This window comes from Sorex fumeus, unplaced genomic scaffold, assembly GCF_029834395.1.
Source record: "Sorex fumeus unplaced genomic scaffold, SorFum_2.1 ptg000128l, whole genome shotgun sequence".
Lineage (NCBI taxonomy): Eukaryota > Metazoa > Chordata > Mammalia > Eulipotyphla > Soricidae > Sorex > Sorex fumeus.
Genome location: NW_026606185.1, coordinates 16,094,527 through 16,110,546, shown reverse-complemented (window position 1 = coordinate 16,110,546; position 16,020 = coordinate 16,094,527). Strand labels below are relative to the sequence as shown.

Sequence of the window (16,020 nt, the reverse complement as noted above, 5' to 3'; positions counted from 1 at the left end):
GTGTATGTTTCACATGCGGGAGCCTGGTGGTCTATTCCCAGCACCACTAGAATGGCCCTGGAGCACTGTGCCAGGAGTAGCCCCTTCCCTGCATTATCCCCAGGTGTGGACCCCAAACAAAACACATACAAGAAAATGCCTGGTTTGGAAGGAGGGCTGTGGAGATAATATAGGAGTAAGGTGCACACCTTGCATACAGTCAACTCTGAGTACAATATCCGGTACCACATAAGGCACCCTAAACACCACCAGGTGTGACCCCAAAACAAAACAAAACCAAAAAAAAAGTAAAAAGAGAGACATTCCTTATAGTGCTTGAACTGTTGCATTCCTGATTAGACCTCCTACTGGCCAAACCCAATCAGCAAATCCAGAAACCTTAAGATCCACCATTTATGGATTCTTTACTCCACACCGAGAAAGGACAGAGCAGGACTGGACCTGCGGACAGACAGACGCGAACAGCACACTCAGATTGGATTTTGTCATTCTTCTGTAGAATAAAGATAAAAGAGGCTTAAATAGTATCTTGCCCATCCCTTCTTAATAACTTGATTTAAAAGCAATTTTTTTTACAAATCACATGTCACTTTAAAAATGCATCCAGATTTCTCTTTATATCTACAACTTATTGAGTATCAGTAAAACGAAGCATTATTAAACACTTCCTAGCAAGAGTCAGCAGAAACAATGGCCAGGTTAATGATTTATGGGACAAATTGCATTTGAGTTACTATGGGAAGAGGAGCTGGATACAAGTGTTGTACTCACCTGGCAATATTTTTGGAAAACCAACTTAATGTGACTTTTTTTTCATTTTTTATAATTTTATTTATTGAATCACCGGATGTGACATTTTTGAGGTGGTTTTTTGCATGACTATATGGTTTGAGAGGATGGTGAGCTGTGCTGAATCCTGGAATCAATTCTTCAGAAACATGAGGGTATTGGACACTTCTTTGCCGCTAGAAGTACCAGATGAAGGCCTGGATCTTAGTGATGCTCTAGGGACCAGCGTTGCTGCTTCGTGGGAGGTTTCAGCGCCCTCTAGGGGACAGTTGTGCGTCACCTTGCAAGCACTTTCTGTGCTGTCACTTGTCTTCTCCCCCAAGTTCTCAAGAATGTTTGAGGTCTTATTAGATCCTGCATCAAAGGAGACTCAGCACAGATCCCATTTGCGTGAGCTGTCAGGCAGTCAGAAGAATTACTCAACAACATCCGTAATCGTGGCACACAGCAGCAGAGCACAGCAATTGGCTGGCTCCAGGGCTCAGTCTGGTTCTCAGTCAGCTTCTCAGCAGGACCACGTGCTTGGCAGCCCCAGACATACCTTCAAAAAAAATTATATTACTCTGCATAATAATATAAGGTAGGCAATGTATAGTTAAGATCACAAATTTGAAGTCTATTTTTCCCATCTACTTTCAGAAATCTGTTTCCCTTACTCTTTCCCCTATTTCCCTTTCGTTGCTGTGTGTATCAGATGTCAACCTTGGCTCAAGCTTCTGCTTGCCGTGCTCATACACTGGGTGGAGGAACTTAGAGTTTGAACACTTTTTAAAAATTATTACTGCGGAGGGTGGGGTGCCGTGGGCCACACTCAGTGGTGCTCAGGGGCTACTTCAGGCTTTATGCTTGGGGCTCATTGGTGTCTGGAATCAAACCAGGATCTTGGCCACACGCACATGTTAATTTTGGTGCTTGCACGCCAGCTCCCTGGGGGACACACCTCCTTTAGTTTTGCCATGTGGTACATTCTAGTTCTAGTGCTGAGGTGGTAGTGAAAGAATCCATATTAGGGCATCAAATTTTTGTGTACTTTAGCTAACTTGCAACATTGCTTTCTGTAAAACTGCTTGGCTGCTTTGCACCTGGGGGAGAGGGGACTTGGAAAGTGAACAGGGCATAACTTCTTTTCTAAACCAAGTGTGACAGGATTCAGGTGTATTTACTGTCCCTGAAATGTATTGTCTCAGTAAAGCACCCTGCAGATTTGGGTAAAGGATAACTCAGGATGCGGGTGGTTGGGGGAAATTGCCCTTTCCTGAAATGTATTGTCTCAGTAAAGCACCCTGCAGACTTGGGTAACTCAAAACGAAGATGGTCAAGGGAGATTACCTAAGGCTTAATGATTCCAGCTATAACCTTGCATGTGCTGACAATCGATGTACGTAAATGCTGATCTTTGAATCTATAGGCTAAGGAGTGAGGTACTTTTAAATGGATTGGTTAAGAAAGTATATGTTGTTACAAATCTATTGGCTATGAAATGCGAGGGCTTTGCTGTAACGGCCAGTGAAGGCCTATATAAGATCCCCTTTGAAGAAGTTCGGGGCTCTCAGCCACTGCCCGTTTTTGGGGTATGCTGCGGAGCTCCAGCATGCTGGTCTAAATAAACCCCGTTTTTACTCCTGCAGGAATTGTGTCTATCTGGTCTCTCCGCGCCTCCCAGGGCTAGGGAACTCCCGATCCCAACAGTAGTCTGCATTCCTGACCCAGGTTTGTGGGGGGCAGGCATAGGCACTTGGCACTTGAGACACTGAGTGATGAGCTATTATCCTTGAGCTATTCCTAGGTTTCGGTTGGCCCCTCTCCCGCCTTTAAACTTATTACCCTTGGCCTGGACCTATGCTTGCTATCACTAATCACCCCACTCCAGCCCCTCCTCACCATCAGTGGGAATATTTCTAAGCACAGAGGTCCAGTCATGCTTTGAATCTTCAAATCAGAGATCAGATCTCAACTCCTCTAATTGTTCCTCCAGACTGAGGCTCAATGTCCATGCTGAGACAGGGTACTTACAGTATTCACACGCAGTGGCACCTCTCAGTACTACCCTGCCTTCAGCCACTCCCTCACAGACCAACCCGTCCTTCCAGCAAAGCACCCAGCGGCCCAGGCGGGTAGGTGCGACCCTCCCAACTTGTAATTATTGCTCCTCGGCTGCCCCACGTCTAGACAGCCGGCTGGGCCATAAGACTCTGGGTATTACTCAACACCTAACACCGGGCATAACCCCAACTCATATGTGAGAAGCATTTGATGGTCTGTCCTGCATGTTCTCGGGTTCATGTAGTATTTTCTAATGAAACGGGCAAGGGAGGTACCCGAGACCCGAAGGGATCCAAGGCACAGGCCGCAGCTGCTGGCTCGTGGGGAGCACGCAGGACTGAGAAATGAAGGGACAAGGGTGGGTTGATGGTGGCGGTGCTGGACGCGGGTGCCTGAGGTTCCCCCAAACTGGCGACTTTGCCTCTCTGCGCCTCTGGCGATCGCTAGCCCTCGGACCCGACTTGGGCTGGTTGGGATGATCCAATGAAACGAAACGGGTGGAACGTCCGGCCGCGGCGGGCTGGAGCCGGCACTCTGACCGTGAGTTCCCTCGCTGCCACCACGCCGGGCGAGCTGCTCCTGCTCCTCTGAGTCCCGGCGGCCGCTGGGGGTGCCAACTGTGGAGCTCGGCGCCCGCTCTGACGCCGCGGCAGCGTCCCCGCTGCATCCGGGACCCGCGGGCCTTAAAGGAGCTCGGGGGTCCAGGGACGCGGCTCCCGGAGCCAACCGGGCGCACCCTGCTTCCCGAGCGCCCGCGCCCCGCCCTGTGCCCCGGAGGCGGGGCCGCGCGCGCGTGCACCGGGGCGCTCGGGGCCGGGGATGCGAGCGGCGGCGCGGGGCCAGGCTGCAGCCCGCCGCCCGGCCCGGGCCATGGACACGCCGAGCGGCCCCGAGCGGAGACGGCCGCAGCGCGCGCCCTCGCCCGCCAGACCCGGCCTGCAGGAGCCGCCGGGCCGCGCCGCCGCGCCCGCCACCCCCGATCGCCTCCCGCGCCGCGGCGGCTGCAAGGACAAGCCCCCGCCGGGCGCCACCAGGGCCGCGCCGAGCCCCAGGAAGCCGCCGTCCCGGGCGGGGAAGCCTCCCGGGCCGCCCGCCGCCGCCGCCAAGGCTCGGAGGGCGCCGCGCGGCCCCGTGCCCCCGGCGCCCCCCGCGCCCCCAGTGCCCCCTGCGGCCCCCGCGGCCCCTGGCCCCGGCTCCCGCAGCAGCCACGCCGACAGCAGCTCCGACCTGTCCGACGGCCCCTCCGAGCCTCTGTCGGACGAGCAGCGCCCGCGCCCCGGCGCCGGCAGCGATGCCCGCAGCCCCGGCCGCCCCTCGCTCCTCGCCTGCGCCTGCCCCGGCCTTCGCGGCAGCCTCGTGGGGAGCCCCCCGGGCCGAGCAGCGCCGGGACCCCCGAAGGAGCCGGCGGCGCAGGAGGAGGAGCTGCTGCGGGAGGTGGAGGAGCTGCGCTCCGAGAACGACTATCTTAAGGTGAGCCGCGGCCCCGACACGCCCGCGCCGGGCGGACCCGGTGCAGGCTGCGCTGGGGTGATGCAAAGGCAGAAGTTCAGGGAAGAGCGGCAGGACCCAGGCGTCCACTCAGTCTAGCGTCTTTCCTCCTCTCCGCCTCTGCCTGCGCCCCCCTTGAGGTGGACTGGTTTGGGACACATCGGTGGAGCGCCCCCATAACCTTTGCCCCGCGAGCTGGACGCTCCTGGACCAGACGGAGCTGAGGTCCCGCCGGCCACGTGCCGGAGGACGCGCGGGGCCACTGGCGCGTCCAGCCCTTCTCGTGTCCGCCCCAGAGCTCAGCGCCTCCGCGCTCCCTCCAGCGCGGGGACCGCCCAGGCTCGCGCCGCTGAACCCCATAGCTAACGTGTGTGTGGCCTGGCCCGGGCTACAGCCCCGCGGGTCAGTTCTTTGTGAGCTTCTGCAAACCCTGATGGCCGCTGGTGTCGGGAGCGGCCACCTGATCCCCGCCTCACGCCGCCACCCTCGAGGCCCTAGGCAGCGGCTACTGTCTCTGGATTCTCCCCCAGGGCCTGCTGCCCGGGCCTCTCCTGTGCATCCACCCTTGTTTTTAGAGCCGGAGCGTGGACGTGCACAGTCTGCTTTAGACAGTTGGGAAGGTGTGTTTGCTAGGCAAACTATGTCCCCTCCCACACCCAGGCCCTGTGAGGTAAGATAAGCAGGGGTTGTACTGAGGCAAGGTTTTGATCTGTCGTTAATCCACGGATGAGTTTAAAAAAGAAAAGAAACTGCTCCACGCTTCTGTTGAGATGGGAATACATCTCCCATTTGGTTGGTATTACCCATCTGGAGTCAGGTCATTGGTGGTATTTTCTCAGCCATGGTGGCCCTCTTCCATGGAGGTTCAGTTTGGGGCTAGTGAGACCATGGCTTGGAAGGTGAATGATGCTGAATGTACTGTTCATGGCAGGCTGATTGCTGAGTCTTCTCATACCCAGATCTCTTCTCTGCTGTGTTCTGGTCACTGAACTTGGGCAAAGAGCTAATGGCAATAAAACAGTGTAGAACAGGGGCAAGGAGAGCTTGTTGTGACTGGAGTAAGATGTTTTCAACAGTACCTTTGCATTTGGTCACCTGCTCTTATATAATAGGCAACAGAATGTGTTCAAAGGTGCTGGAAAGAAAGGTCAACTATTGGCTGAGCCTCTCTCTATGGGAGCCGGCACTTTGGAGAATCCTCCATAAGTAAATACAGGGTGTGAGATGGGTTTGCTCAGTGTGGAAACCCTAGCACTAAGCTTAATGTCTGACCTACGGAGTGAGAGATGTTTATCCAAATCTGAAATGCTGAACAACAGAAAGAAAAAAATTTTACGAGACAGTATTTTTCATTGCATCTCTAATTTTCAGAGAGTCAGGATAGACTTCATTCAGGACTCCTGCCTGGGAAACTGGGTATTTGCTTTCTCTTTTCTCCTTGGTTGAATCCGCAGTGAATAAATAGGTTTCTGACTCTGGAGTCTGATCTCGTGTCTTTAGCAGTTGAGCGGACCTTCATGATATAGGGTTTTAAGATGACACCGGAGGTGCTGTGTGCATTAACTAAACCACATCCAAGTGTGAACCACCAGTGGTACACAGTCTGCCTGTTAATCAGTACTGTATATATCATAGTTTTAATTCCACTGACAAGATGCTGAGAACCCAAAAAACTTAAATGACTTTCCCAAGGTCAAAGAGCTAATAGGTGTTTAGCATCTTTTTCCTGACTCTGGAGTCTGCATCCCAATTTCCAGCACAGATGATTTTCTCATAGCATGCTGCTTTGCTTGGAATTGTTTCATGGCCCAGAATGTTCCCAGTATTTTGCTTCACCAGGAGATCCCCTGTATTCTCTTTGAGGTGAAGAAACCCTAATGAACACCTCACCCTCAGCCCCTGTATGGACCATCACATAAGTCCCACTGCTGCTGTTTGGCTTTAAGAGACATGTGTTCTTGTGTCCTGAGGATAGGTGCCATGGCCATTTGCTCTGCTTAAGTTCATCTCCAGGCTGTCCCTGTGACAGTGGGCAAGAGGAGTAGGTCGAGCAATGCAGATACATGTGTGTTGGTTCAGAAGCTTTAGCTTTCTTAACCCAAACCCGAACATGATTCTCATGGTTCATTTGGAAAACGAAACACGGCCATCCATGTAGTCTTTCCTAAAGGTCAGTGAGCCTGCCCACGTGTGCAGGACCAAGCTTCAGTGACCCCGTGGGGGTAGAGACAGTGGGAGCGCTTGCACCTTGTAAATAGAAACTTCTTTTGCTCAGCAGTGGATTCCCCTCTCATGGTTGATAAAAGCGTATCCTTGACCTACTGCTCGCTTCCAGAACATTGCCCAGAACTCTTGCTGTTAGATTCAGCAGCCGTCAACTCAGATGTTACCTAACAAGAAGAGACTCTGAGATTTTTGCTTTGATATATGCTAGAGGACTGTGAGCACATAAAGAATTACATTCTTTCCTGAGTCAGTTGGGTCCCTGTGCTGTATAGGACTATTACCTCTTCTGAGCTACTGAACCAAAGGACAATGGGACAGAAAACCAAAGTCTGCAGAACCATAGCAGGGCTCCTCTTATTGATCAGGAGATTCAAGTGGCTTTCTCTTAGCTTAGACCAGACTGTTGGATTATTTTAGAATAGCAAGTGTCAGCAGAGAAGTGCTTGCCTCCTGTTGTGCTAGAGGGTCTGTACAGAGTGTCTCTGGCCCCTGCTTTCTGCTCCTTTCTTCATTAAAGGGGACTAGATTTTAAAAGTATAAGAGGACTTAATCCAGGCTGCTGGCTCTTTGCAGGAGAGCAGTCAGGCTAACTTTCTTGTTGTCCCTCTAGACCTGATGAATTCAGGAATATGTGGGAGTCTCTGGATATTCAGGTGACCAGCTGAGTTTGGTGATCCAAAGGCATTGGCTTTGTGTGTGTGTGTATGTGTGTGTGTGTGTGTGTGTGTGTGTGTGTGTGTGTGTGCACTTTTTGGGTCACACCCTGCATTGCACGGGGTTACTCCTGGCTCATGCACTCGGGAATTATTCCTGGCGGTGCACTCCTGGCGGTGCTTGGGGGACCAAATGGGATGCTGGGAATCGAACCCAGGTTAGCCGTGTGCAAGGCAAACACCCTACCCATTGTGCTATTGCTCTAGCCCCCTGGCTTCTTTCTTAACCCATACCCGAACATGTTTCTCAGTGATGAGTCCCTGCACTAAAGGCTGCATCACCTGCCCGCCACAACCGTGCTTGGCTCCAAGTGCTCAGAGACAGTCAGACAAGCCTGGGTGTTCATTGAAAACATTAATTATGTTTTCTGTTTCCACAGAGAAGATTTGCAGGGAGATTTTCATCCCTTTGAGTTTAGGGACTTATTTGGAAAATGCTTTCAGGGATACTGGATCACAGTGCTACCCCACCCCCAACCCCATCCCCGCCACCTTCCCCCAAATAGTATTCTTCAAAGTGCTGGTGTCCAGCTGACGGGAGCGGGTTGCTTTGGGGAGCACTCAGAGCAAGCTTGCTTTTGCTCTGCTTTCTCAGTGATTTCATGAGGATTATTTTTGGTCAGGACCATGCCAGCTACAAGGGCAGACAACACTGAATTCTTTGAGGAGAGAGATTTCCTAGGGGTGGTGGCTGGGAAGGTCATTTGGGTTTTATAGGCCACCGGCCATCCCCACAGACCCAGCCTCACCCTGCCGGGTCCCAGTTGAGATGTCTAAATTGGAAGTCAGGCAGTGAGTGGTTGAGCTCAGTGTGACTGCCAGGACTGCAGGTCACAGATGCACGAAGGGAAGAAGCAGCAGATCCGAGCAGCTGAAGTGCGTGAGCTCCACCCTCTCCCCTCCTCGGCTGCCTACTCCTCCTCCCTTTCTCTGGGAAGGGTCAAAGTGGACAGGATTTGTATTCTTCCCCGACATTCCACTTGCCACACTCATGCTTTATTCAGCCCCTGAAAGAGCGGTTGTAATCATCTTAGGTGGCAGCATAATGTAGGGCAGGGCACATGCAGCCCAGCAGCTGCGGGCTGGACTGTCACTTGGTAGACAATGGTAGCGGCCCCTGCACGGCTTCACTCCAGCTGGGACTCTGCAGAGAACATTTCCATTGTCCAGAGGGAAATGAGGTGGATTATTTGTATATTATTGCAGACAATAGTCTGTGTTTGCAAGTCCCAGAAGATGGAATTATTACAACAGTGGACAGATGCCGGCCCAGGCTGTCAAACTGGGACTATTTAAAGAGGACCCATTAACATAGAATTAGTTATTGATTTCAGTTGTCTCAAGGAGGTTCAGATTTGGATACATTTTTACCAGAAAGTTTTTATCATAGACACTAAGAAGCCATGCATTTAAAAAAATTATTTATTTGTGGATAAAACTATCCTCGTAGAGGTTTCATGAGAACATTTAATTTTAATCTTGGTTTACTCTAGTGCACACATAGTTCTTCATTATTTCTTGATGAAGGAAAGTGGCTCAAGTGTGAGCTACAGGTAAAGCAGAATACTTAATGTCATATGACTTTGAGATATCACTTCAAAATGATATCAAAAGATATCATTTTATCTACAAGATATCATTTAAAATCTACAAGATTTTAAAAATAGAGTGAATTGCAACTAGCTTTAGCTTTCAGTGAGACAATGATCATGTAACATGTCAGACTATTACAGAGTTAATTAAGCACAAAATTATGGATTAAGGGCAATTTTGTTTTTATGTATAGACTATATTTTCCTCATCACCCAAAGGCTCATTCTTCTTCATTACCATGTAGGTGACTCCAATTTACTCCTTCTTTTCTGATAACTACTGTTTTGTCCTTATAGTCTAAGACTTTGTTTTTGTTTTGTTTCTTTATTTGTTATGCTTTCTTTTCTTAAGTGTAAAGGTGTTTACTTGTATGTAGCATAGACAGGAACACTTAAAAATCAACTTTTTAAAATTTAAAACAAAAATAAAATAATCAAATTAATAAGATAAAGGAAATGTTTTATTTAATAAAGAAAATTTAAAGAACTTTACTTCCTCTCAAGTTTGAATCTTGAGCTTCAGGATGTCCCTACAGATAGCAATTCAAACTTTCCCACATCACCAGTCTTGGAAATAGCGATTTTGTTTTTGCATTTCTACTGTGTTTGCACAGCTCTTGCATCTTGGGAAGAATTGTATTTCACAGGAGTCAAATTATTGGTGCTTGTCTTTATCTATATGACTTATTTCACTTAGCTTAATATCCTCTAGGTTGATGCCTTATTGCAAAAGGCAGATACAATGTTTTTCTTGTTGATTTCTGTGTATGAAACCCAACAGCCAGTTCCCACTTTCACTTATTCTAAATCATTGCTATTAGAAACATTTTATGTTCTGCTTGATTTGGCTTTTTTTTTTTAACATTCCACTAGTGGACATATTTAAGGTTTAGTACAATGTTCTTTTAAATTCCAGCATGCTGTCAGAAAATTAATGTTATGTTAGCCCGAAAATCACTATCCATCAGGACCCTAATCTGAATAATCACAGTTTTTGCTTTTCAAACATTTGCTACTAGTTTACATGGGTTATAATTTGCTTTTCTTATAACTCTGTTTCACTGAACCTGAAAATTGATTTTTTTCAGGACTCTGTGAAAAGTGTTGCAACACTACCTTGATCCATCTCCTATGTACACTCCTTTTAGAGAGCCATTGAAACTCTCAGAACCTCAGTGTCCTCATTTGGGAAATGGGGGTCTTAAGATCTTGGTGTTACAATATTTTCTAAGGACCAATTTTAATAATTGATATACTTGTACATAGACAGTTCTCAAGCTCTAAGTGGTAGTCTTAGAGCTTTCATTACTTTAAACTGATGGTGGGCTCTTAAGATACAATTTCAGTCCTATTATTGTTTCATTTATATTGTGGCAAGTAATTTATGGTATTTACTGCAAAGAGGAGGTGGTGTTTGGAAGCAGACAGTCTGGGTTTGCAGCGTAGCTTTCATTTACTAACTGTGAAACTTTGGACACATTAAACAGTAGGGGTTTAGTTCTTTGTTTATCAAATGGGGATGATATATCCCTGGCAGGGTTATTATAGGGCTAGTAATGATGGTAGAATACCTAATAAGGGAGCTTTCTACTCTACAAATGTGATAAAATATTATAAAAGCAGTGATTCAAATATATACAATTATTTCTCTCTCTAGTTTTTCTCTTAATGCAATTAATGTTGGTGATTTAAAAAGTATTTACATTTGGCCTGCTAAATGATTTGTAGGTGTGGGTTCAACTAGCCCTTCAACTGTTGAGTTATTTTTTTAGCATTAGCATAATGTTGATGAGTTCTCTTCCTTCTTTCTTTTTTCTCCTCCTCCTCCTCCTCCTCCTCCCTCTCCGCCTCCTCCTCCTCCTCCCCCCCATCCTCCTCCTCCTCCTTCCCCTCCTCCTCCTCCTCCTTCTCCACCCCACCCCCCTCCTCATTATTCATCTTCTGTATATAAGGTATGTGCTTTGCTGCTGAATCATGTCCTGGACTTAGGACATTGTATAGGAAATTGTATATCATATATATAATCTCCTCCTATGACTGTCTCGCATTTTAAAACGACTTTCATTCAAGCTGAGTGAGCGTATAGCTCAAAGCTAAAGCACTTACCTTGCATATATGTATGAGATCCTTGGTTCAATCCCTGTGCTGCAAAAGAACTTAAAACACAATAATTTGCTTTACATTAACAAGTAACGTCAGACACTAATGACTGACTTTTTTGTTGTTATTGTTTGTTTTTCTTTAAGCCATACCTGACTGTGCTCAAGCCTTACTCCTGGCTCCATCTTTTTTTTAGTGGTGGTGCTTGCTGGGGGCTGCAAGGCTGCTTTGTAAAGCTTGTACATACTTAGCTATGATGTGGCAGATGTTGTGTGGCACCACAGATGTTATGGCACCAGGATCCCAGATGAAAAGTTTCTAGGATCACTCTCATGGAACACTAGGGATTTGAACTTATAGCCATGTGTTTGCAAGGCAGGAGTTCCAGGCCTCGAGGCCCAAGAGCTCTTTGATTGAGCTTCCATGTTAATTGAACAAAATTAATGGGAATGACTGAGCAAATCCCATTCGGGAGGCATTCAAACTATCAGTGATAAAATGAATAAAAAAATCTCAAATGCTGGGACTGGAGCAATAGCACAGCAGGTAGGGCATTTGCCTAGCACGTGTCTGACCCAGATTCGATCCCGGGCATCCTATATGGTCCCCCAGCACCGCCAGTAGTGATTCCTGAGTGCAAAGCCAGGAGTAACCCCTGTGCATCGCTGGGTGTGACCCTAAAAGCAAAAAAAAAATTAAATAAATAAAAGATAAGGTAAAATGTTTTAAAAAAGTCTCAAATACGTATTTTTTATCCCTTTCTTCCCAAAGTGCTCCTCAGGACAATCCTTTGTGACACTTTTGTAGAATTCATCTCTCACACACAGCAGCTACCACTCTGGGTTTGGGCAGGACTGGACATAATTAGACTAGAAGACAAAGAGAAGATGCAGTTGTAACCAGTTATTTCATCTCAAAGATCTGGTGCTTCTGTGTGTTTACTGGCTTGTCTGTGTATTCATCTGTTGTACAAATATTTGTTGAGAATCCAAGGTGCGGTTCACCCTGTTCTAGGTTCTGTGAAGGCACAGTGGTGTGAAGCACTCCAAAGTCACTGACTCTTTTATGTGGGCAACAAAGAACAAGTAGGAAGAAACACAAATAACATTAGATGGTGATGAGAGGTAGGAAGAAAATGGACAAGTCAGAGGGTGAGAGTGGGCGGGAGGAGGGGGCAGGCGGCAGGCAGAGGGCCTTCCCAACTACAGGATGCCATGGAGGGGTTAGGGGCAGCCACACAGGGGAAAGGCTGGGAGAGCAGCATGTGGGAGATGCAGCACGGATGCCCCTGGAGGTCTCTGAAGAAGGAGGAGGGGTCTGAACTGCCCACTGACAGGGCAACTTTGTGGGTGGACACTGGGCATGGAAGGTGAGAGGGTTGGGGAAGCAGGTGCTCCCTGCAGGGACTTGCCCATGTCTGCAACTGCTCCCTTGAGAAACGTGGGCCTGGCCTCCCTAGCACAGGTGGTAGAGCTGCTGGGTACTGCACTGGCCACGGGAGAGGAGAGGAGGGGGTTTCTCTGTGATCACCGTGTTTTCTTATTAGTTCAGAGTAGCATGGAGACAGGAAAGGAAGGCTGGGTGAATGGAAAAAACCACGATGTGTATCTGAAATGATGCAAAAGGAGTTATCTTTAGAACGGTGAGTCATAGAGTCCATACTGAGATTTGTATTGTGGAAGGGAATTTCAGGGATGTTTGTAAGCATGTTATAATTTGAGGACCATTCACAGTTATTTCACTTAAAGTTTATGTTCCTTGAAGGCAGAATCTGTCCAATGCTGCCTAGGATCTCGATTGGGCCCTGTGATCAGTGTTGGGTTTGAATCTGAAGGCTTCACTATTTGCGGTGCTGATTTGCATGTATGAATATGCTTATGTAAGGAACATCGTGAGGAGCACATTCTGCGAGGCTGCAGTGAATAATCCAGGCTGTTGTGCTCTATTTGTTTCTGTAGCGATAGGACTTGAACAGACATCAGGTGGGTGTTTTCTCATGCTGGCCTCTGCTGAGGCCCCTTTGCCCTCCCACCAACTGGGAACGTGTACAGGGCAATCGGAAACCCTACTGACTCAGGTGAAGGGCAGACACGTTGGTTTCTGATGGACTTCGCTGACCTGTTCTCATTCTCTCTGTCTGGCTTGCGTAGGATGAGCTGGATGAACTCCGTGCTGAAATGGAAGAGATGAGGGACAGTTACCTGGAGGAAGACGTTTACCAGCTGCAGGAGCTGCGGCGAGAACTGGACCGGGCTAATAAGAACTGCCGAATCCTACAGTACCGCCTCAGGAAAGCTGAGCAGAAAAGCCTGAAAGTGGCTGAGACGGGGCAGGTGGACGGAGAGCTTATCCGCAGCCTAGAGCAGGACCTGAAGGTGAATGAGCAGGGCCGTGGGATGTGGCGTCCCAGCAGGGGCTTCTGGACCTGATCCCAGGCTTGAAAATGCAGTCCTGGGCCCCTGCACACACAGGCTTCTCCTGCTCACCTGTTCTCTCCGCAGGTCCTTGCACAAGCATTTAGAGTTCTCTTTGTGCCTCATGGGCATGTGTGGTCATGTGACTATGACCACCTAGGTCAGTTTGACAAACAATCTGTAATTTTGAAGCCTAAAAAAATGAAGGAAATGATATGAATGGCTCTATAATTAAAAAAACAATAAGGGTTGAGGAGACAGGTAAAGTGACAGAGCACATGCCGTACATATGTGAGGTCCTGTTTGATCCCTGTCACTGCTGGATGTGGCCCTATTGGTCCCAAGCACTTGCTGGGGACTGTAGCAAATTATCATGCTCCGAGCACAGGGCGGAGCATTGCCAGAATGGGCCCTTGCTGCCCCAGTGCTGCTGAATGTAGCCCCATTAAAAAAGAAAAGAATGGGCCAGAGAGATGGTATGGGTAGGATACTTACCTTGCACTGGCTGACCTGGGTTTGACCCCCGGCATCCCATATGGTCCTCCAGGCACCGCCAGCAGTGATCCCTGAGAATAGCTGGGTGTGGCCCCCAAACAAAACTAAACAAAAAACAGAAAAAAAAAATAATGAACAGTTGCTAATTTGGATTTTTGAAGAGGGCCACACCCAGCAGTGCTCTGGGCTGCTCCTGGCTGCTTGCTTGGGGTTCACTGCCAGTGGTGCTTGGGGGACGTTGTGATGCTCAGGATTGAACTAGGGTTGGCTGAATGCAAGGGAAGTATCTTACCCCCTATACTATCTTTCTAGCCCTGTTTTTGATTTTGAGGGAGGCTGTGTGGGACCACACCAAGGAGTCCTCAGGAGTCTCTCCTGGCAGTGTTTGGAGAACCATATGGTACCAGGAATTGAACTGGGATCAGCCACTTGCAATGCAAACACCTTACCCCCTGAAATTTCTGTACTATTTTTGTGGTTCATCACCTGCCATTATGTCTGGCAATTATATAGAAATGTCTTCCAAAGATCTAAAATTTATTTTGGTAATATTTATTTGTATATGGGGCCTGCTATCAAGTCAGGGCCTCATGTATGCAAGGCAAGTGCTCTACCACTGAGTTATATTCCTGGCCTTGAATCATTTTTTAAAATTTCTTAATTTGGGGGCCTGAGAGATAGTATACAGATTAAGGTGCTTGCCTTGCTGTAGCTGACCCCGATTCCCAGCAAATTCCCAGCACCCTGTATGCTCCCTGAGTACCACCAGTTATGATTCCTGAGCACAGAGTCAGAAGTAAGGCCTGAGCACAAAGAGATATTGCCTCAACCCCTGCACTCTCCTTGCTGCAATCTATTGATTAGCAATAGATTAAAATATTAGATATTTTAACATTAAAATATCTTAAAATTATCCATAGTTGTATAATACTTTAGTTGTTCTTTAAGTTTCTAGGGATAGTTTCTGGAATCATCATAACCCAAGTGAGACCCATGAAGTGATGATTCAGCTGAAGGAGAATTAGGGGACTGACTAGCCAAAGTGTTCTTGCAAACTATTGGCAGAAATGAGACTGAGGTGAAGGAGACCCAGACTTTGTACATTTACTGGCTTACCAGGCAGCCTGGCTTCTCTCATGCCCTGATTATCAAATAATTTATATAGATATTAATAATGAATAATGCCCCTTTTATTATGGGATGGGAGTACTTATGAAATCTCTTCAAATTTTCCGTTGTGATAATAGGACAAGAATCTTTGTAATTCTTTCAAATTCATAAACCATTAACAAAATGTCATTCATTGTGACATTAGGGTAATATATTTCTTTTGCAAAGCCTCTTTCCTCATTTTCTTTAGAAAGTAAAACATGTTTAACTGCTTTTAACATTCAAATATTTTACCACAACTACCCATTTACAACTTGAATACCTCAACCATCGACTGCAAACAGAATTTGTTTATTTACTTTTGCAGCTTGGTCTGGTATTACCTAAGAGAACAAAATGTTTATTGTTGATGACAACAGTAATTTCTAATCTTTCATTTAATAAGTATGTGTGACTGCGTAGAATTGGCATTTGTGATGATATTCGATGAGTAGTTAGGGCATTCAGTCCAACTTAAGTCATATTTGTGTTCATTGGTGGTTTTCATGTTTTAAACAAGCAGTCTCCTCTACTTACTTTATTTAAAAATGTAAAGTAGAATTTATTGATATTAAAAGAAGCCTATAATATACAAAGAAGGAAAGCAGATTGCAAGAGCGTGCAATGTAATATACTATTTTTTGAGACACTTGTGTTAGATATTAGAGTCTGGAAATATATAAATATATATCCTGACAATTACCTTGGTCATTATCAAGATAATATATATTGATAATATTTGAACATTATCAATACAGGTAGCCAAAGATGTATCTGTGAGATTGCACCATGAACTTGAAACCGTGGAGGAAAAGCGTGCTAAAGCTGAAGATGAAAATGAAACTCTCCGACAGCAGATGATTGAAGTGGAAATATCCAAACAGGCCCTCCAAAATGAACTGGAGAGGCTGAAGGAGGTAAAGCACAAGTGGGGGGGGTATTCCTCCCAGCTTCACGTGGGAGGAACTTGGGGCTCTGTGGACCCCCTTCTTGGTGGAGTGTAGAGCAGGT

General features: G+C 47.2%; 1 protein-coding gene across 4 annotated transcripts in view; it reads left to right on the top strand.

The window, feature by feature from the left end:
• Positions 1-3,966: 3,966 nt before the first annotated feature.
• The window catches only part of MTCL1 (microtubule crosslinking factor 1), a 135,404-nt gene continuing 123,350 nt past the window's right edge, over positions 3,967-16,020 (top strand). For 3 of the 4 annotated variants that reach the window (XM_056137921.1, XM_056137922.1, XM_056137920.1), the window contains exons 1-3: positions 3,968-4,302; positions 13,102-13,326; positions 15,768-15,926. In XM_056137921.1, the coding sequence (XP_055993896.1) occupies positions 13,129-13,326; positions 15,768-15,926 (357 nt within the window). In that variant the 5' untranslated portion in view covers positions 3,968-4,302; positions 13,102-13,128. Of the gene's footprint in view, positions 4,303-13,101; positions 13,327-15,767; positions 15,927-16,020 lie in introns of all 4 variants that reach the window. The other variant, XM_056137919.1, reaches the window with a different exon arrangement.